The sequence below is a fragment of the Nicotiana sylvestris genome, chromosome 2 (genome assembly GCF_000393655.2).
Source record: "Nicotiana sylvestris chromosome 2, ASM39365v2, whole genome shotgun sequence".
In the NCBI taxonomy this organism is placed as follows: Eukaryota; Viridiplantae; Streptophyta; class Magnoliopsida; order Solanales; family Solanaceae; genus Nicotiana; species Nicotiana sylvestris.
In genome coordinates, this window is record NC_091058.1 from 64,160,215 (window position 1) to 64,180,647 (window position 20,433).

At 39.1% G+C, this 20,433-nt stretch overlaps 1 protein-coding gene and 1 long non-coding RNA gene across 27 annotated transcripts; one reads left to right on the forward strand and one right to left on the reverse strand.

Moving 5' to 3' along the window:
- Window positions 1-5,184: 5,184 nt before the first annotated feature.
- On the reverse strand, window positions 5,185-13,279 carry LOC104230217 (uncharacterized). 26 transcript variants are annotated; one of them, XR_711823.2, is made up of 7 exons: window positions 12,480-13,279; window positions 10,221-11,632; window positions 7,813-9,875; window positions 7,426-7,495; window positions 6,523-6,583; window positions 5,356-5,429; window positions 5,185-5,254 (listed from the first exon to the last, which is right to left on the reverse strand). It is a non-coding gene; the product is annotated as an uncharacterized lncRNA (long non-coding RNA). The 26 variants fall into 26 exon arrangements; XR_011405312.1 differs by lacking the exons at window positions 5,185-5,254; window positions 5,356-5,429 and having other exon boundaries at window positions 6,284-6,583; window positions 7,813-9,125; window positions 9,620-9,701; window positions 9,794-9,875; XR_011405330.1 differs by lacking the exons at window positions 5,185-5,254; window positions 5,356-5,429 and having other exon boundaries at window positions 6,284-6,583; window positions 12,480-12,581; window positions 12,814-13,279.
- A 470-nt stretch (window positions 13,280-13,749) lies between these two features.
- On the forward strand, window positions 13,750-19,910 carry LOC104230216 (lecithin-cholesterol acyltransferase-like 4). Its single transcript, XM_009782956.2, has 11 exons — window positions 13,750-14,204; window positions 14,355-14,446; window positions 15,510-15,628; window positions 16,051-16,186; window positions 16,308-16,359; window positions 16,912-17,012; window positions 17,592-17,774; window positions 18,035-18,192; window positions 18,340-18,394; window positions 18,519-18,572; window positions 19,256-19,910. The coding sequence occupies exons 1-11, from the start codon at window positions 13,964-13,966 to the stop codon at window positions 19,670-19,672; spliced, it is 1,608 nt and encodes a 535-aa protein (XP_009781258.1). The 5' UTR covers window positions 13,750-13,963; the 3' UTR covers window positions 19,673-19,910.
- The last annotated feature ends 523 nt before the right edge of the window (window positions 19,911-20,433 follow it).

A 20,433-nucleotide genomic window follows, 5' to 3' on the forward strand; every position in this document is an offset into this window, starting at 1 on the left:
AGACCCTGGATCAAATAACACTAAAGCATCTCTATTACAAACCAGAATAGTACATGTAATAACTGCATCTGAAGCCTCAGCCTCGGGCCTAGCTGGAAGGGCGTAGCATCGGGGCTGGGCCCCACCACCCTGAACTACCTCTCTAGGATGGCCTGCTGTTGGCTGGCCTCCACCTCTGGCAGCCTGAGCTCTACCTCTAGGACCTCTACCTCTAGCACCTCTACCCCCACCCCTAACTGGTTGGACGGGTTGTGGAACACCTGTTGCCTGTACCATCGCATGAGAACCTTGATGCTGAGAGCTACCCGGTGCTCGAAGGCAAAACCTAGAAATGTGACCCAGATCATCACAAGTGTAACAAGCCCTCGGCTGCTGAAACTGTTGGTCCTGTCGACCTGAATAACCACCTCGGAAACTCTGAAGTGGTGGTGCACTGATGGGAGCAGGTGGTGCACTGTAAGGCTGCTAATTAAAATAATGCGTCTGAGAACCACGACCACCTGAAGTACCATGTGAGACCTGGAGTGCTGATTGAAAGGGTCTAGGAGGATGGCCTCTACCATATGAATCTCTACCTCCAGACGAGGTGCCAGTGAATCTGCCTGAATGTCGGGGCCTCTTATCCGACCCATGACCACCTCCTTGTGATAGAACCATCTCAACCCTGCGGGCCACATTGGCCGCTTCCTGGAAAGTGATCTCACTCCCGGCCTCCTTGGCCATCTGAAGACGAATCAGCTGAATAAGACCATCAATAAACCTCCTCACCCTCTCTCTCTCTCGGTGGGAAGTATGACAAGAGCATGGCGATCTAGATCGATGAACCTGGTCTCATATTGCGTGACCGTCATGGAACCCTGTTGGAGGCGCTCAAACTGCCTTCAAAAGGCCTCTCTCTGAGTCACGGGGAGAAACTTCTCCAAAAACAACGCTGTGAACTGCTCCCAAGTCAAAGATGGAGAACCGGCTGGTCTAGCTAAGCAATAATCCCTCCACCAAGTCTTGGCGGATCCAGACAGACGAAAGGTAGCAAAATCAACTCCATTGGTCTCAACGATCCCCATGTTCCGAAGAACCTCGTGACAACTATCCAGGTAATCCTGGGGATCCTCAGTAGATGCACCGCTGAATGTAGAAGTGAAGAGCTTGGTGAACCTATCCAACCTCCATAAAGCATCGACGGACATAGCCGCTCCATTGCCGGTCTGAGCTACTACACCCGGCTGGACCGCCACAGCTAGTTGAACCGTTGGAATCTGAACCTGGGGAGCCACCTGCTCTGGAGTGCGCATAGCAGGAGTCTGAGCCCCTCCTCCAGCCTGAGAAGTGGTGGGTGCTACTGGAAGCAAACTTGTTCGGGTGACACTCTCTATGAGGCCCACCAATCGGACCAGAGCGTCATGAAGAGCTGGGGTGGCAATGAACCCCTCTGGGACTTGAGTTGGGCCCACTGGAACTGCTGGGACCAGAACCTCCTCCTCAAAATCAACCTGAGGCTCCGCCACTGGTGCTGCTGCTCGGGGCTGAGCTCTGCCCCTACCTCAGCCTCTAGCACGGCCTTGCCCTCTGCCCCTAGTGGGAGCAGCTACAGGGGGCTCGGGCTGCTGAGCGGTAGATGAGGAAGCGCGTGTTCTCGCCATCTACGAAGAACAGAGTAGAAGTTCAATTAGCATTTGAGGAACAAATCCGCACGACAAGAAAGAACAAATGTGAGATTTTTCCTAACTATGTAGCCTCTAGGGGATAAATACAGACGTCTCCGTACCGATCCTTCAGACTCTACTAAGTTTGTTCGTGAGTTGTGAGACCTATGTAACCTAGAGCTCTGATACCAACTTGTCACGACCCGGATTTCCCACCCTCGGGAGTCGTGATGGCGCTTACTAATGTGAGCTAGGCAAGTCAATCCTTAACTGCTTACTTCATTAACAATTTCTTCTTTTGACAATTATCAGTGACAACATGAAAGCAACGGAATTTAAATAATTATGCGGAAGACTTTAATTAAAGAATACAAAAAAAAAATAATGCGAGAATCAACATATGCCTCTACCCAAGAACTGGTGTCACATTACTCACGAACTTCTAAGAGTACTAAATACAACCGTTTGAAAGAAAATATAAATTGTTTGTCTCGAATACATGAGATAACAGACTAAAATAAAAGATAGAGGAGACGTCAGGCCTGTGGACGCCTGCAAGGCTACCTCGGTGTCTCACTGAACTGAAGGCTGGCTCCCGTGCTACTACTGCTATCCAAGACCTGGATCTGTGAAAAAGAGCACAGAGTGTAGTATCAGCACAACCGACCCCATGTGCTGGCAAGTGTCCAGCCTAACCTCGGCGAAGTAGTGACAAGGCTAGGACCAGACTCCAAATAGACCTATGCGGTTCATACACACACACACACACACACACACACACATATATATATATATATATATATATATATATATATATATATATATATATATATACAGCGGAAAAGAGATACAGAAATAACCAGTCAATGTGGGAGGGGGAAAACATGTTGTGGGGAGGTAACAGTTTCAAATAGAAATCCCCAATAACAGAAAGAAGCAGCAAAGCCAGAATATCAACAAGAATCAAAAGTCAACAATTTGCAAGGCATCACCCTTCGTGCTTTTACTCTCATTCTCACCAAAACAATACACGGCATCACCCTTCGTGCTTTACGCTCTTCCTCACCCAAACAACAATCACAAGGCAAATAGGGTAAGGGAATCTATAACCTCGAAGTAAATCAAATAACAACAAGTAATGAAAGAAGCAACATAACTCGGATATCAATAAGGAATCAGGAATCAACAAATGCACGGCATCACCATTCGTGCTTTTACTCTCGTCCTCACCAAAACAATCATATAATAAAAATATGCACGGCATCACCCTTTGTGTTTTTACTCTCTTTCCTCACCATATAATCAATAAAATCGGCACGAAATGGTACATTGTGCGGCACGACATCACCCTTCGTGCTTTACACTCTTTCCTCACAATAGCAAACAATGCACGGCATCACCCTTCGTGTTTTACACTCTTTCCTCACGATAGCAAAAAATGCACGGCATCACCCTTCGTGCTTTAACACTCTTCCTCACCCAGACAACAATCACAAACAAAGGGGCGAGGCAGTAGACAAATAATGGTAGAAATCCCAGCAAGGGAATACAATTAAGCAGCTAAATCCCGGCAAGGGAACAATATCAATATTCTCAGCTTCCCGGCAAGGGAAATAATCAACAAAACGACAAACATCCCGGCAAGGGAGCAATTTAATAATTCTTTCTCTTTTTTTCACTTTCACTTCTCATCTCACTTTACCACCTGAGTCAACGCTCCATAGGGGTTCAATCATCTCGTACACTTTCACAATTCGTATTATAACTCAAGCCACCACTCCTCGAAGTGCACGGATCAAAATTTCTTTCACATGCTTGTTCAATATATAGAAAATCATCATTAAGGCATGGAAGATACAACAAAATCAGAATATCCGCAATAGAAGGACTCACGGTCATACTAGACACCAACGTATAGATACTCGTCACCATGCCTATACGCCGTACTCGTCAATTAGCACGTAGCAAATAAGACTCAACTCCTAATTCCTCAAGCTAAGGTTAGATCAAACACTTACCTCGAAGCTTCGAACACCACTCAAGCCTCAATTATAGCTTTACCCCTTGATTCCAACACCAATCCGCTCGAATCTAGTCAGATGTTACTCAATTACATCAATAAGTGCTAAATGAATCAACTTCAATGCATGAAAATGAGTTTTCCCAAAGTTTTACTCAAAAAGTCAAAATCACTCTCGGGCCCACATGGTCGAAACCCGAGGTTCAGACCAAAACCCGTTTACCCATTCCCCCACAAATCCAAATGTCTAATTTTTTTTGAAATCGGACCCCAAATTGAGGTCCAAATCCCCAATTTTAGAAAACCTATGTTCTACCCAAAACACCCAATTTCCCCATGAAAATCTTTGATTTGAAGTTGAAATCATGTTAAAAGATGCTAAGGAGTGAAGAAAATGAGTTAGAAATCACTTACCAATCGTTTGGAGAAGAAAAGTTGTTTAGAAAATCGCCTCTTATGTTTTGGGGTTTTGGAAAGTGTAAAAATAACTGAAATTCGCGTGAATTTATACCCCTCTGAAGCCCCCACCGCGGACCGGGCTAAGCCGACCGCGGCCGCGCTGGCCCCTCCTGAAGACCTGCGGATCTTTGCCCCGCGCGGACCGCGCAAAGCTGACCGCGGCCGCACAGCACCCACCGCGGACCGCGCAAAGGCGACCGCGGCCGCACGCGATTCCTCACGGGTCGCGCTAAAGGGTTCAGAGGCCTGCAATATTTTCTTGAACCTCCAACATCTGATCTTTTAAGCCTACGGCATCTCGGAACCTATTCGAAACTCACGCGAGCCCTCAAAACTCTAACCAAAGTATGCACACTACCTCAAAAACACCCTACGGACATATTCGTGTGATCAAATCACCAAAATAACATCATGAACATCGAATTAAGCCTCAAGTTCAGTGAAATTTCTCATATTTCCTTTTAAACATCAATTCCCAATTAGGGTCCGGATCACGTCAAACGACGACCGTTTTTAACCAAACTTTACAGGAGTAATTCAAAACATATATAAGACTTGTACCGGGCGCCGGAACCAAATTACGGGCCCGATACCATTACTTTCTAATCAAATTTCATTTAAATTTTCCTTAAACATCTTCAGTAAACAATTTTACTTAAAAATTCATTTCTCGGGCTTGGGACCTCGGAATTCGATTCCGGGCACACGCCCAAGTCCCATATTTTCCTACGGACCCTCCGGAACCGTCAAATCATGGGTCCTAATCCGTTTACCCAAAATATTGACCAAAGTCAAACTTATTCATTTTAACACCAAAATTTAGCATTTTTCACAGAATTTCATATTTAAGCTTTCCGGCTACGCGCTCGGACTACACACGCAAATCGAGGCGACTACAAATAAGGTTTTCAAGGCCTCGGAAGCACGGAATGGATAAGAAAACAGGTGATGACCCTTTGGGTCGTCACTTTCCTCGAGTTCTTATAGATATGGACCATAAACATCAATAATTTGATTTACCATTCCATATTTCAGGAATACGTCATGTAAAGACTGTAATTTATGCTTTAGTTCCGTTAGAGTAGTATCTTCTTCGCAAGCTATCAATGGATGAATTCTGACAGCAATGCACCTACATTTACACGATATCACTTTAGTCACATAGGAAGGTCAGGTCACAAAATACATTATCATATTTTCTCTTTGGAGTAGAATAATGCAGCTTGAAGGTACCATTTGCTTTCACTACTTTCAAGTGTGTATTTCAGCCATTGTGATTGACTATCTCCAGCACCATTTGAAGTAACCTAGCAAGAAGATAAATAAAGTTAAAAGTTTACTGAAAGCTCGACAGCAAAAGGCTAACCAACTTTCAAGGCTTGTTGAATATAGGCATGATAAAAGCAGTTTTCTTGAAGAACCATTTTTATTTTCTCGAAAACCAAATTCCAATCCAACGGGAAAAAACGAAGCAAGACAGGGAATCAGTTGGGGGAGAGGCTGAAACAGAATCCAGGCAATGAGGTAGCTATGGTACAAAATAGGTCTTAAGCCATTTTTGCACTCATAATTGTAGCAGTTTACAAACATATTCATTCTTCTATATTCATCCATTTCGCAAATTCACATTGATGTTCAACGTTGACTAAAAAGTTAAAATCTCTAAATTTGAAATATGAGGGAATTCCTGATTGTATGTATAATGCCAAGTGCAAATTTAAAAGCCAAATAATGTTCAAAGAAGACAATCGAAAGTGCTTATAGAACCCTACTAACTGCCATAGTAGGAGGTATCACAATCCCTCTTTTCATCCGAAATTACTTATGACATTATCAAATCTAACACAATCTAAAATTTGGCAAAGTTAATAAGATTATCAAATATGAGGCAAGCTAAGATTTGAGAAGTTATTTGATCCTCTGGTGTTGAACCTCTTAACTGTTGTATTGGAAGTATTATTCAATAACCTTATACTAATTTGACGGATAAGCGACAAAGAAGTTAAAAGTGAATACTATTCAGATGACAAGGAATCGCATTTGCAAATACTATCAGTGTCACAACCCAAGTGCGCCCTCCTTGAACTGTCGTGACGGCACCTAATTTCTACGACTAGGTAAGTCTAACAATTGCGGAAAAAGAAACAAAATGCTGAAAAACTAATAAAAACTGAAGATAAGTAAATATAGAAACGTTTAAGATGTCGCTCGGCATATACTAGTACAAGATCTCACAAACTGCACAACTTCTCAAAATCCGAAATCTCATGAAATCACAAGATGTTGAATAACTACAAGTGTCTAACTCCAGAATGTCTAAACAAAAGTAAATACATAAGGGCCGATACTATAAGAGAGAATGGAAAGGGACTCTTCGGTCTGCGGATGCGGAAGATATACCTCGAAGTCTCTGGAGAATCGTCTTGCCTCAAGGGTAGTAGGGCGGTCGAAGTACCTGGATCTGCACATGAAAAACATGTGCAACAAGGGCATGAATACACCACAGCAGTACTCAGTAAGTGCCAACTGATTATAGCTGAAAAACGAGGTAAAAGAGTATAGAATACGACAATATAAATAAATGTTAACAGTATGAAGTAACACAGGATAATAAGAATAACAACTATAATCGAGACAAAATAATCACAGAAGGAATACAACTCAACCCAGAGATAACAACTGGGAATCTCCCAAGATACCGTCCTGTAGTCCAAATATAAATACTCGAGGATCTCTCGGTATCCCGAAGATTTCTTAATATCCTCAATATATGTGTTGGGAATCTCTCGGTATCCTGAGGACCTCTTAGTATTCTCAATATATGTTCTAGGGATCTCTTAGTATCCCGCACTACAGTTCAAATCAATATATGTGCAGGGGGATCTACCGGAATACAAATCCGTAGTCCCAAAGTAAACATGCAGGGGGATCTCCTGGTATACCGTCCCGTAGTCCCAAAGTAAACACACAACAACAACACGAAGAATATCAATTTAATTCAAATTCCATACCAAGGTAAAACAGGTATTTCTAACCTAGCATGCTACACATAATCCAAATAAGGCAGTTTGAGCAAGTAAAGCAATTAAGTCAATTGGACATGCTTCCATAAGCTAATAGCAGGCTTAAATTGCAAGTAGTATAAACAGGAAAGGAAACACAGTTAAAGTTACTTAATGAAAACGGATTTTCAACAAATAGCACAAGTACGCACTCGTCACCTCACGTACAGGGCATTTCAAATATCAACAATACCAAATCCTAAGGGGAGTTCCCCCACACAAGGTTAGGCAAGCCACTTACCTCGAACTGGCTCAAAATCAACCCGAAACCACGCTCTTGCCACGAGTACTCGACTCCAAATGGCCCAAATCTATTCAAATCAATTGCATAATGTAAATATAACTTCAAGTAACTGGTTCCACTAATTAATTATAAACTAATACGCAAAATTAGGAAAAATGACCAAAACGTTCCCTGAGCCCACGTCTCAGAATCGGGTAAAATTTACAAATTCAAAATTCCCATACTCTCACGAGTTCATTTATACCAAAATTATTCCAATCCGACATCAAATTCTAGATCAAAACCTCAAAATTAGGCTTAAGAACTTTTCCCCATTTTTCTCCAAATGATGAATTTAAGCATAGATTCATGGAAATTAATCAAAACCGAGTAAGAATTACTTACCCAAAACACCCAGGTGAAAATCTCTCTCAAAATTGTCAATCCCGAGCTCCCAAATCAATTTTCCAAGTTTTGAGACTAAACCCTCGTTTCTGCCCTTTTCTGACCAGTAAAACCACATCTGCGGCCCTGGGACCGCACATGTGGTCCCGCTTTTGCGAAGACCAAGTCGCACCTGCGAATTTTCATTAAACCCAAATTTCCGCTTCTGCAACTGCCTTTCTGCACCTGCGATCTCGTAGGTGTGTTCCACTTTTCGCACCTGCGGCTTTTGGAGCCTGGACCAAATTCCGCTTCTACGGTCACCTAGCCGCTTCTTTGGCGCCGCACCTGCAGTCCCATACATGCAGGTGCGGTTATGACAGGTTCAGCAATCAAATTTTTGCCTAAGTCCAAAATCAATTTTTGTTAAGCACCTAAAACTCACCCGAGGCCCCCGGGACTTCAACCAAATATACCAACCAATCCTAAAATGTCATACGAACTTGTTCCAACCTTCGGAACACTCACACCAATTTCACATCGGATTCAAGCCTAAGAACTCCAAAAACTCTCAAATTACGCTTTCGATCAAAAAGTCTATCAAACCTCGTCCGAATGACCTGAAATTTTGCACACATGTCACATTCAATACTATGGAGCTACTCCAACTTCTAGAATTTCATTACAACCCCGATATCAAAATCTCACTATCGAACTGAAAACTTCAAAAATTCAACTTTCGGCATTCAAGCCTAAATAAGCTACGGACCTCCAAAACACAATTCGAACACGCCCCTAAGCCCGAAATCACCCAACAGAGCTAACGGAACCAACAGAATTCCATTCCTAGGCTGTCTTCACACTGCTCCGACTGCAGTCCAAATTCTAAAGATTAAGCTCTTTTTTAGGGACTAAGTGTTCCAAAACACTCCGAAACTCAAAACCAAACATCCCAGCAAATCAGAATAGCAGCAAGAAACATGGGGAAAGCAGTTAGTAGGGGATCAAGGCGTTAATTCTTAAAACGATCGGCCGGGTCGTTACAATCAGTTAGTGGAAATCATATGTCTGTCCAATAATGCAATCAATTAGTGGTCGAGTAAGGATACCAAAGCAACAAAATAGAAAGCAAAAATTTCCTACATCGTTCCACCTTCAGCAACATATAAAAAAATCATTATATATACATAACTAAGCAACTTTAAAGACATGTTAAACATGTAACTGAATACATACATTGTCATAATCTGGATATTTAACCAAACAGGAATTTCATTAAGTAATTGCTCCTAGCTTTGAGAGTCTTGCTCGCCCAAGGGATGAATAACAAGATCCTAATAAAGCACGATGAATTTCATGTAAGCAAATATTCAACAAAGGTTGAAACGGACAAAACCATACCGATACAAATACATTCTCCTTTTGGAGAAAAGATTTCCTACACGGCAGATTTTCAATGAGTATCCTAGAATTCCCTATTACAATATTTTCTACTCTTTTTACGCGCAATTGATATGGGAACTAAGTGCATACTGTTGTACATCAAGGACCTATGTACAGTTGTATATCAAGGACTTACATTACACTTTTTAAATTCTTTTTAAGACGTAGTCCAATTTTATAGATTTATCCAAGAATGACTTCTCTATTCAGTTTTCTACTTAGTTTTGCTACTGCACTGAAGCACCCAATTAATAATAATAATAATGGCAGGTTTGACACCACTGTTTGGCGAAACCATTAAAATAGTAAAACTACCGGTAGAAGCGAGATGCATGAAGGTCAAATTATAAGTAAAAGTGCACAAATAAAACAAGAGGGAAAGTACCTTGTGCTTCATCAAGATAAGGTAATGTGATGTTTCATAATAATTTTAAAACCATTTTAAGCATGTAACGTACCACCAAACTCTGCGAAGAATCAATGTGAACTATTGAATCAAACAGAGCTATTAAAAGGGGGAAAAGCTAAAAGTAATGATTGACCTAACAAAACTTCCTACCAACTGAAAAGAGAAATACAAAATCCAGCAGATGAGCAACAACAGCTTATCAGAGTCTGCAGAAGATGTTGAACTTCAACAACTGTATCAATAAAGTATCCAAATTATAAATAAATTTCAAGCAGAGCTCCTTAGATGGATTTAATATTTCAGTGATGACTCGGAGGAAGAACAATGAGATAATTAGCTAAACTTGTCTGGTTAATTTGGAAACTAAAACCCATAAGCTTTTTATGGTAAGAAATTTATAAATATGATGTAGCAAGGCCAATCAAGATGAAATTGTCTATAATTTCACAAACTGTCCCAGCCAACAATTTACCCAATTTGAACAATTTTTACCCAGCTAAAATTCCAAAAATCAGGAAAAGAAGAAATCAAAACCCACCTTATAACTATAAGCAAAATATAAAGAGAGAAAACATACAATTTCAAAGGACTTTTGGTCAGACAAGTTGATATGCAGCTTTTTTCTCAAGAGAAAAGAGTACCATTAACACTTGCTCAATTTAAAGGACTTCTGGTTAAGTTTCCATGAGCAAACTTGAATTGTTTAAGGTAGTCATTCCCTCCTCGTCCTTTGAGAGCTTGAGTAGAGTACCTACAAGTTGAGGATAGCTGAAGGAAAACCACTAAGACAATTCATTTCAAATGATGAAATCCAGTTCTAAAAGGGGAAAAGTTAGTCCAAGAGAACAAATTGTTTATTCATAGAGGAGCATACCATGGAATCTTCGTAGAACTAACATGCCAAGTAGCCTTCCAAGGAAGGGGCCGGTGGAGGTGTAAGATTATCATTTCGTCAAATTGTAATTGCCAATTTAAGATGGATACATTTTTGTCAGATAAAGTTGTGAACATGTGTTTCTGTAGTAAGTTCACAAGCCAAACATCCTTTGCACAATAAGAGAAGTTAACAAGCAATGTCTCCTAATATAAGTTCTTGCATAGTTAAACAGCTTGTCTTCAAAAAAGCTATATTTCATCTTCTAATACTTTCTATCTTGCTTCTAATATTTTCCATTTGCACTTTTAAGAACCAAAGTTTAGAATGCTCTAAGCCAAAATGAAGGTAAACATATACAAGCACATCATATAAGTGAATACAATATGATATTCAATCAGTAAAAGACAAAAAAAAAAAACTTATATTCATGTCTTATTCATTTGTTAAAAAAAATGGCACTTTCAAGCTGGTTCACACAATCTAGAGACAAACTTTAAAGGAACAATTTTGGAAGAAGAACACCTTATGATTAAGCAAACTTTGAAGCAGCCAGAACTAATGAGTGCTCGTGCTGGTCAATCCTCCTTGTGTTATTCAGTGGTTTCCGACATCCCTAACGAATTCTGTTGTCCAACTTCACTTGACTTGATGAGGGACCCTGTGATAGTAGCATCAGGCCATACTTATGATCGAAATTTAATTGCTCAGTGGATAAATTCAGGGCACCACACTTGTCCAAAAAGTGGTCAGTGGCTGATACATATGGCTTTCATTCCCAACTACGCACTAAAAAGTCTAATCCATCAGTGGTGCCAAGAGAACAACATCCCAACAATAGAACCTACATTATCTCCTTCAGATTCAGAAGGTAACAGCAATAGTAAGATTAAGAAAGGTGACAAGGCGATTGACTACATTTCTGCTACTAAAGCTGCCACAGATGTTGTGAAAATGACAACAAAGTTTTTAGTTGGGAAACTGGAAACAGGATCTACAGCTATACAGAAACATGCAGCGTATGAGCTAAGATTGCTCATGAAAACTGGAATGGACAATCGCAGAATCATAGCTGAGTCTGGAGCTATTCCATTTCTGATGACTCTGCTTGGTTCCTGTGATACAAGAATCCGTAAGAATGCAGTCACAACATTGCTCAACCTTTGAACACATGAGAATACCAAGATCCTGATTATGTCTGTTGGTGTTATCGACAGCTTAATTGAAGTTCTCCAATGTGGGAAAACAATGGAAACAAGAGAAAATGCAGCAACAACAATATTCAGCTTGTTTGTAATCGACAAATACAAAGTAATCATAGGGGCACGTACAAGCATCTCCTTGCAAACTATTCTTCTTTTTCAGGGTCATTGTTAGCTACGATAATGTCATCTAATGCAATTACACGACTATACCAATCTTTTGTATTCTAAAAGTTAAATTTGTTTCTTTGTAATGACCTGACCAATCTGTCATGTGACAATAATTTTCTTCCCGGTAACATATATCCCAACGTTAACCGAAATTAAATAAAATAAATTTGTCGTGGCCTACACAAAGAAAACTCGACCTTTTCAACATTTCAGCAGCCAGAGTCTCAAATATTTCCAACCTCACCAACTCCCAATTCCTTTCCTGCCACCCCCTTTAAGTCAGCATCCATCTCCAGCAATTCCGATAAAATATGTCAAGCAATTGGTTATCGCTTTTTAAATATTAAAACCCCAAAAATGCACCTCATCTTGAATTCATTTATAGTATCGAATTGCCATGAATCCTATATCAGCTTTAACTAACAACTTAATTCATATATATAGTTGGTTATGTGTCAGCTAATAAGCCAATTAGAGCCATAAGATTTATCAAGATGAAACAGAAAGCTAACTAAATGAACCAAGTCGAACTTGTTAGCAGAGTAGCACACAACAACAAACATAAAATTCGAGCAAAAGCAAATCTCACCTCTCAACAAAACTCGTAATTTTACGTTTCAGCAACGCCAACACGAAGAACAACAGGAGGAAGAAAAATGAATCACCCAGCAGCCGTAAAAAGAAGAACGAACTGCGCAAAACAGAGTGAGGAAGAGGATGAGCAGACAAACAGGGAGTCCAACTGCGTTGGCAGCCACATTTCACAAGACCTACACTCGTCGCTATTTGAAGATACATATCCAGCACTGACTCCAATCCGATGAAAATGAACTCAAACCAAATTACATAGCTTTAATTCCAAACCTAAAAGGAAAAACAAAGAGGGAAAGACAACCACAAGGGAAGGTTGAAGAATTGCACACCACGTGTTTGACAATGCAAAGTACACCCCAACACCTGATTGACGTGACAAATAGACTATCACAAATGTTCATCTTCTCCAGTCTTGATTTGGTGTGAAGAGCTATAGTGGAAGCAACTTGGGCTTGGGATCAATTCGACCAGAACTCTCGAATACCAACAAAAACCAGGAACAAAATCAATAGCCCACAGTACGCATCTTTAATTCCAAACTTGGGAGAAAACGCAAGGTAATAGAGACATCTATACCTAGAAGAATCTAAAGAGAGAGCACATAGGGTGAGATGAGAAACTGAAGACCGTGTTGGCGCTTACGTGTTTAACAAAAGGGATGTACAGCGTTAAGCCAGAATCGGAAGTTTATATTATTTGATTTGATTGAGACTCAATGATGATTGTCATAGGTGCTCTTCCTCGTCCTGCTTCAGGGTTATTTTTTGGAAATTTTCATCCCTGCTTCAGGTTATTTTCAAACATCTCCCACTAACAGCTTATTTCAATGGTCGTATATTGTATTGTGTTGTAGCGTATCGTTTGATAAATACAATGTTTGGATAGATTGTGTCGTTTGTCATCGTTTTATGATATCACACACCAACAATATGAAAAATAAACTTGGAATATTATAAAAAAAAATTATGATACAAGATAAAATTACTATATAAAAAAGTAAGGCAAATGATAAAATAAAATAATTTAATAATAATAAAGGGTGAGATTGAGAGAAAAAGACAAGATAACGACACGACCACACAAAATCGATCGTTATATAAAGTGGCACATTTCGTCGTTATGTAATGATGGATTTAACGAAACGATACAATAAAATTTAAATAACAATCAAAACAAACAAACATTGTATTTACCGTCCAAAACAACGTGCTTGTTGCTTTTTGCTTTTTTTTTTTAAGCTCTTTTTTTAGTTGCCAAACACTACTAATGCACGGCTCGTAGTCACTTTCCGTCTAATCCACGGCTCTTCTCCGTTACCGATCGCTACCTTACTCCTCCTCTTTCCCTTATCCAAAATTCCGCTGCCCTAAATATCACTATTTCAATTGCGTCCAATCAAACCAAAAATATACACCTTTTTTCTTCAATTTCGTCTAATAAACCTTTAAATTTTATTAGGGTTTTTAGTCGTTGGGGGAGATGGCGGTGTTATTAGAGGAGCTGGTGAAGTCAATAGAGATGTGGCTGAAGCTGATTAAGAAGCCTCAGGAGTACATTGACCCGACCCTTGACCCGGTTTTATTGGTTCCGGGTATCGCCGGATCGATCCTCAACGCTACTGATAAGAAAACGGGTCGAACCGAGCGGGTTTGGGTCCGAATCCTTGGTGCTGACCATGAGTTTTGTGACAAGTTATGGTGTCGCTTTGACCCTTCTACTGGTAACTTCACTTTTCATCCGTTTTTGATAAATTTCTGGTGATATACTCTTAAAGGCTGCATTTTTATGTTTATCTTTACTGTAAAACAATAAAAAGAAAAAAGAAGCTGCTTTTTAGGTGTTAATAATTTACTGATTTATTTTGAAACAGGTAGAACTGCCAATTTAGACCCTGACACAAGCATTGAGGTCCCGCAAGACAGATATGGACTTTATGCTATTGATACTTTGGACCCCGACATGGTTAGCTGCCTTTGTGCATTATATTATGCGTAGTGACAGTGTTGAATATTATAGAAGGTTAATTTTTTGAATCATTAGTGTTTGAAAACCCACGTATAAAACCGGATTAGAGAAGTGCGGAGATTTGTGCTAATGATGAATCAAAAGAACTGTTTTGTCTTATTTCAAGAGCGCTATCGCAGACTAAACTATAAAGCACTTATATTTTGGGGTTTTAGGATATAAAGAGGGATGGAAATTGGGATTTACCAAAGAGAGGGGAAGACACCAAACTGCTTTTCGTTTCTAAGTTAGTGTAGGATCCTAGTTGTATTACTTCTCTGAAAGTAATTGTGTTTGTGCATTTCTTTGTCCACATAACATTTTACCTTCGAGGAAGCAACAGTTTGTCCAGTAACATTTATTTTGAATAATGGAGAATTCTTGTAGGCTGGTATATATATTTCAAGGTAATACTTCAAAAATACTTTGTGCATTGGGTTGGTCATGTGTAGATCTTCCACTTGCTTTTTAGCACAGAGATATTGACTGAGTTCTTTCTGGTTAGAGATGCAGCAAGGATAAATAAGCTTCTTTCATCTGTTAAGCGTGTTCTAATTCAAGGGGATAACATAAGTGGACAGATTACAGTAATGAAAACAGTAATCAGCGTAGATAATTCATTGAAGAAATCAGCATTACCAGTCTTCCGACAGATTTTCTTTTCAGTTTATTGAAAAGAGGAATCTACCTTGAAGAGGAGTCATTTTAAAGTTCCTTAGTATAAGGGTGACACGAGGTAGAATGCAGTAAGATTGAACCTTATGATGTATAGGCAAAATAAATGATCAGGGGAGCTGCAGTGGGCTAGGGGCAGGGAAAAAGTACTATATCGCCATAACCTTTCAGTAGAGGAGAGAACAAAGGGTTTGTGTTCTGGCAGCCAATTGACCTTTTCCTTGATGATCCTTTTAAGTACTAAAGGCAGTGCTCGTTGTATGTGCTATGATATTAAAGAGCGTAAATACAGTAATGACTTTTGTGAAATCAGATGTTTGACTACTTTGACTCGTCCTCTTTGCAGGTTATTGGCTCTGATTGTGTGTATTATTTCCATGATATGATAGCTGAGATGCTCAGCTGGGGTTACCAAGAAGGAAAAACTCTCTTTGGGTTTGGCTATGATTTCCGGCAAAGTAACAGGTAGCTGCTGGTCATTTATAGATATTCAACATGGTTTCGAGTAAAAAATTTGCTGTTAACTATTTTTCAAATATTTTTTTCCTGTTAATTAATTCTACTGAAGCTTTTATAAAGAAAAAAGAATATTGCTAATTGTGCTTGTTTCTCAATCCTCCTGAAGAATAGAAGCAGAGATGTTGTTTACAGATCTGATCTCTCGCTTTACAATATTTGAGCGAGGTTAATAACCACAACTGTCTGCGTGGTGTTTCTCCATTATCATATCTCGATATTGTTTATTATTTTAATTTTGTTAGTGACCCACTCAAACATTGCTCTATGTCTAGTTTTAAATGTTACAGAAGTATTATATCTTGTGTTGAATATGTTTCCATATGTTTATTAATGCTGAAAATTTTCCCTTTCCTTTTCTTATTCTGCAGGCTTCTGGAAACAATGGAGTGTTTCACTCAAAAGTTAGAATCTATACATACTGCATCAGGGGGCAAAAAGATAAACATCATAAGTCATTCTATGGGTGGTCTTCTTGTTAAATGTTTCATGGCCCTCCACAGCGATGTAAAGCCTCTTGTCCTGTTCTTATTTGTGGTCTTGCTCCTCCTACACTTCCTAACCACTCTTCTTAGCCCTAAAAAACTTTATGTTAGTTTTAATATTGTAGTAAATGTTGTATTTACAGATCTTTGAAAAATATGTGAAGAATTGGATTGCAATAGCTGCACCATTCCAAGGTAAGCAACTCTTTGTCTTTTCTAGTAAGCTGCATTTTATCGGAATGATGTCTCCATATTTCAAATTAACTTTTCTAAGATCACTTGGAAAGTCCGAATTTCATCTATCTCTCCATCCATATACATGTACGTACAGATGCACTTCAAATTTATATACATGTAAATATCGATTCTCTTTCCCCCTCTCACTCTTTTATTTGGGTTGTGGGATTGGGGTGGAGGTGGGAGCGGGGCTCAGAAAATAGACGTGCTACTAATGAAAACAGTTAAGAACTAAGTTTGTACTGCTGCTTTACTTTTAACCTTACTCACCCTTCAGAAATGGGAGCTTTCCAGGAAACTGATTGTAGAATAATTTGCATTTTGTATAATTATGCCGTTATCAATTTGGTGTGGAACTTTAGATCTGCCAAGGGATAATATCCAATCTCTTAGGTTATAGTTTTGAAATCAATTTTAGTGATTTTGTTCATGGTGTCCTTTTCTGTTTTATTGTTTTTCAATTTGATTTCCTGATTGATTCGATTCTTATGTGCAATTATCACGTTACAGGTGCTCCTGGATATATTACCTCTGCATTATTGAATGGAACGTCATTTGTGCATGGGTGGGAAGAGCGGTTTTTCATATCCAAATGGAGTATGCATCAGCTGGTTTGTATTTCAGTGCCACTTGAACTGGACCATGATCATAAAATTTTCCCTTTTCTCTTGTTCCTCCATCCCTTTGCATCTTTTGTGATTTAGATCCCTTGCCCTGTTTGGCTAGCTAATTGAGTATCCTTTTCAATCATAACAGAAACTGGTCAGTATTCTTCTATGTTTGTGCCATCTTGTGGAATTTTGTTTTTTTCTGCCATCTTGTGGAATTTGTTGTGTATTTCTTACACATATGCCGGTCAATCTAAAAATGTAATTAATGATCTGCGGAGGCACTGCTTTGCATATTTTTGAAGGCTTTAAATTTCTTGATGTGATTTAACCCACTGTGCTACTCTACGTTCATAAGGGTGGGTTTTCTAGATAATATAATCTCCATTCTAATTATTATGTGTTCCATTTGTCATTTTTTTGGATAATTTCTTTGATCTATTTATTGGTTAGACTTGAGTTGCATATTTTGACATCCATTTTGTCTTGCAACATGGACAAGAAACTACTTTGAATACAATTTTTGTTGCAAAATATTGCTTTCTTTGATAGATCAATAACACCTGATATTTGGACTTGCAGTTGATCGAGTGTCCATCAATATATGAATTAATGGGATGTCCTGATTTCCAATGGGAACATGCGCCAGTTTTAGAAATTTGGAAGGAGAAATCTAACAGTAATGGGGAGTCTACTGTTACACTGGAGTCTTACTCTCCATTGGAAGCTGTATCAGTGTATGAGCTAGCTCTTTCAAATAACAAGGTGAGCTGGTGATGGAATAGTATGTCAAACAATTTATGCTGAAAAGTTGGTCAATTCATGAGGTCTCTACATTGCAGGGTTTGTGGATAGGTCATAGACTTGTCATCATTGAAGTACCTAGGCTTTTCCTTTTTCCCTCTCTTGAGCATGTGTATTGACCTTGAACCAGACATGTTTTATTATTATTAGTGGTGATGTTGTTTCATCCTTTCATGAATTTGCATGGAAACTATAAAATTCATTTTTCCATGTCTTTGCAGGTTACCTATAATGGCGAAAAAATTTCCTTGCCATTCAACCAGGAACTTTTGAGCTGGGCTAACAAGACCCGAGAGATTTTGTGCCATGCCAAGGTTCCTGATAAAGTTAAGTTTTACAACATCTACGGCACCAATTACAAGACGCCTCATAGTGTCTGGTACTATATTCTTTCCTAAATGTTTGGATTCAATTAATTATCACTAGTCTGAATTTATATGTGAATAATGGCACATATTTGTAGTTTATATACTGTGTATAGTTCTAAATTCACGAGAATCTGGTCATTGAATTGGCTGCTTTGCAGTTATGGAAGTGAGAATGCACCCATTTCTGATCTTCAACAATTACCATTTATCCAGGTAAAATTGTTTTATTTTACTTTTGGACTGGGCCGACTGGATAGTAATTATATAGCTTCATTTTTCCCTGTTATTTTTTTTCACGCTGCTCTCACTGACTAGCATCTTTTATGCATATTCACAGTCTAACTACATTTCGGTTGATGGAGATGGTACAGTTCCAGCAGAATCCGCGAAGGTATATAATATACATTTTTCCTAATCGTTTTCTTTTCATCGCTAGAGAGATCTTCAATAATACTTTAGTCCGACTTTGTATGTTCTCTTTTGCTTGCCAAATTGGAACCAGTGTATTATAAAACGTGGTAAGCACTGTTTTTCTGCTTGGACCTGGATGTAATTAGGGGGGGGATGGAAGGAAGGGGTAAAGCATATATTTGGTTAGCGGATTCTTTAGCCTACGGTATTTCATGTATTCTTAACATATTGCGTTAAGAGGGTTAATGTGTAATATAAAATTTTCTCGTTTGTCATCTTTCCTTGCTAAATTGCTCTTGCTATTAAAGATGTTTATTAGCACGAGATTTTAGTATAGGATATATGTCTATGGTTTTATATCTAAATCCTATCCTTTCCCATAGTTACATGTTTAAAATTGAGCATCTTAGATCTGTGAGAGAGAGCTGTGCTTTGCATTGTTCTGCGTGGTATCCTTTTGTTTCCTGCTTTTGGATGTTAGAATCTGAACAAAGTTCTCATTGAATAAGAGCTCTGTTGAAAGGGCCCATTGGATTTCTTCAGCTAACCTAACCTGCAGACTAATGGAAGATGTGATTGTTTACTCTATAAGCTTTTACAGCCAACTGATCCTGTCATTCCCTGGTCCTTGTATATGGTTTAATGTGCTATCCCTTTTTTCAGGCTGATGGGCTTAATGCAGAAGCTAGGGTTGGAGTCCCTGGGGATCACAGAGGAATCATTTGTGACCGCCATGTGTTTAGAGTAGTCAAACACTGGTTAAGAGCAGATCATGATCCTTATTACAATCCAATCAACGATTATGTTATCCTACCCACTGCATTTGACATCGAAAGGCACCATGAGAAAGGCTTGGATGTAACCTCTCTTAGAGAGGAGTGGGAAATTGTTTCAGAAAGCCAGGATGGCGAAGAGAATGCAGCTAGCGGAAAGCCTAAGGTGGGTTCTATATCTGTCTCTCATGTTGGAGGTGACAAAACTACATGGGAAGAAGCCCGTGCCACTGTCATTGTCCACCCTAAGAGTGAAGGTAAGCAGCACGTCGAGTTAAATGCTGTTTCCGTCTCTGCAAGTGCTTGAAACTTCTTTTACCACTTCAAAGGTCAAAGGGGCTCTTTTGTTGCGTATCTATCTACCTATTCTTGAGGCAATCCGTTCTGTATATACCAACTAGTTGTATTCCTGATCTCAAGAAATGAAAAGCAATGAAATGCTGAACATAACTATATCTATATATGTATATATGTGTATATTCAAATAACCATGTATGTATTGTTTATCAGTCAAATAAGACTTGATTTCTTGCTTGCTCGTACAACACCATCTGCAATTCGATTAATGGTGAGTTATATATCTAAAGGGTACATATGGATCACTCAATGGAGAATCTGAATCCAATAGGCTGATTGCTAGATTCGTCAGTTTTCTGGATTTGCTGTACTTCATGAAAATTGTTTGTCCATTTGGACTATTGTGCTTTTCAAGGTACAGCTAGAGACTTCTTTTAACTCTTTGTGAAGAGGTTGCGGCCTGTTGAAACATTATGGATCTCGATTATCTGCACAATGCACGCATATTGTGATCCTTTGTCCTGATAGTATTTTCTTCTTGCATTTCAAGTTGAAACAATCGTACTAAGATCAAACTCAATATAGTATAGGTTCAGCGGGTACTCTTTTAGAAGCTTAAATTTTTGCCTGTGGTGTGATTAAATATTTTTCATTAATCATTGTCTGACGTATGATTATAAGAAAACATTCTTTTATCAAAAGTACGTATTACCTACCTTATTTATGGGCAAAAAATATACCGTCATTTACAAGCGTCTCAACCTGTGTTCT

Excerpts from the sequence above, each read along its gene's own strand:
- LOC104230216 (XM_009782956.2), top strand. The coding sequence starts at position 13,964 with ATGGCGGTGTTATTAGAGGAGCTGGTGAAGTCAATAGAGATGTGGCTG. Across the intron at positions 16,360-16,911 it reads AATAGCTGCACCATTCCAAG|GTGCTCCTGGATATATTACC; the intron begins GTAAGCAACTCT and ends ATCACGTTACAG. Across the intron at positions 18,193-18,339 it reads AAGACGCCTCATAGTGTCTG|TTATGGAAGTGAGAATGCAC; the intron begins GTACTATATTCT and ends GCTGCTTTGCAG.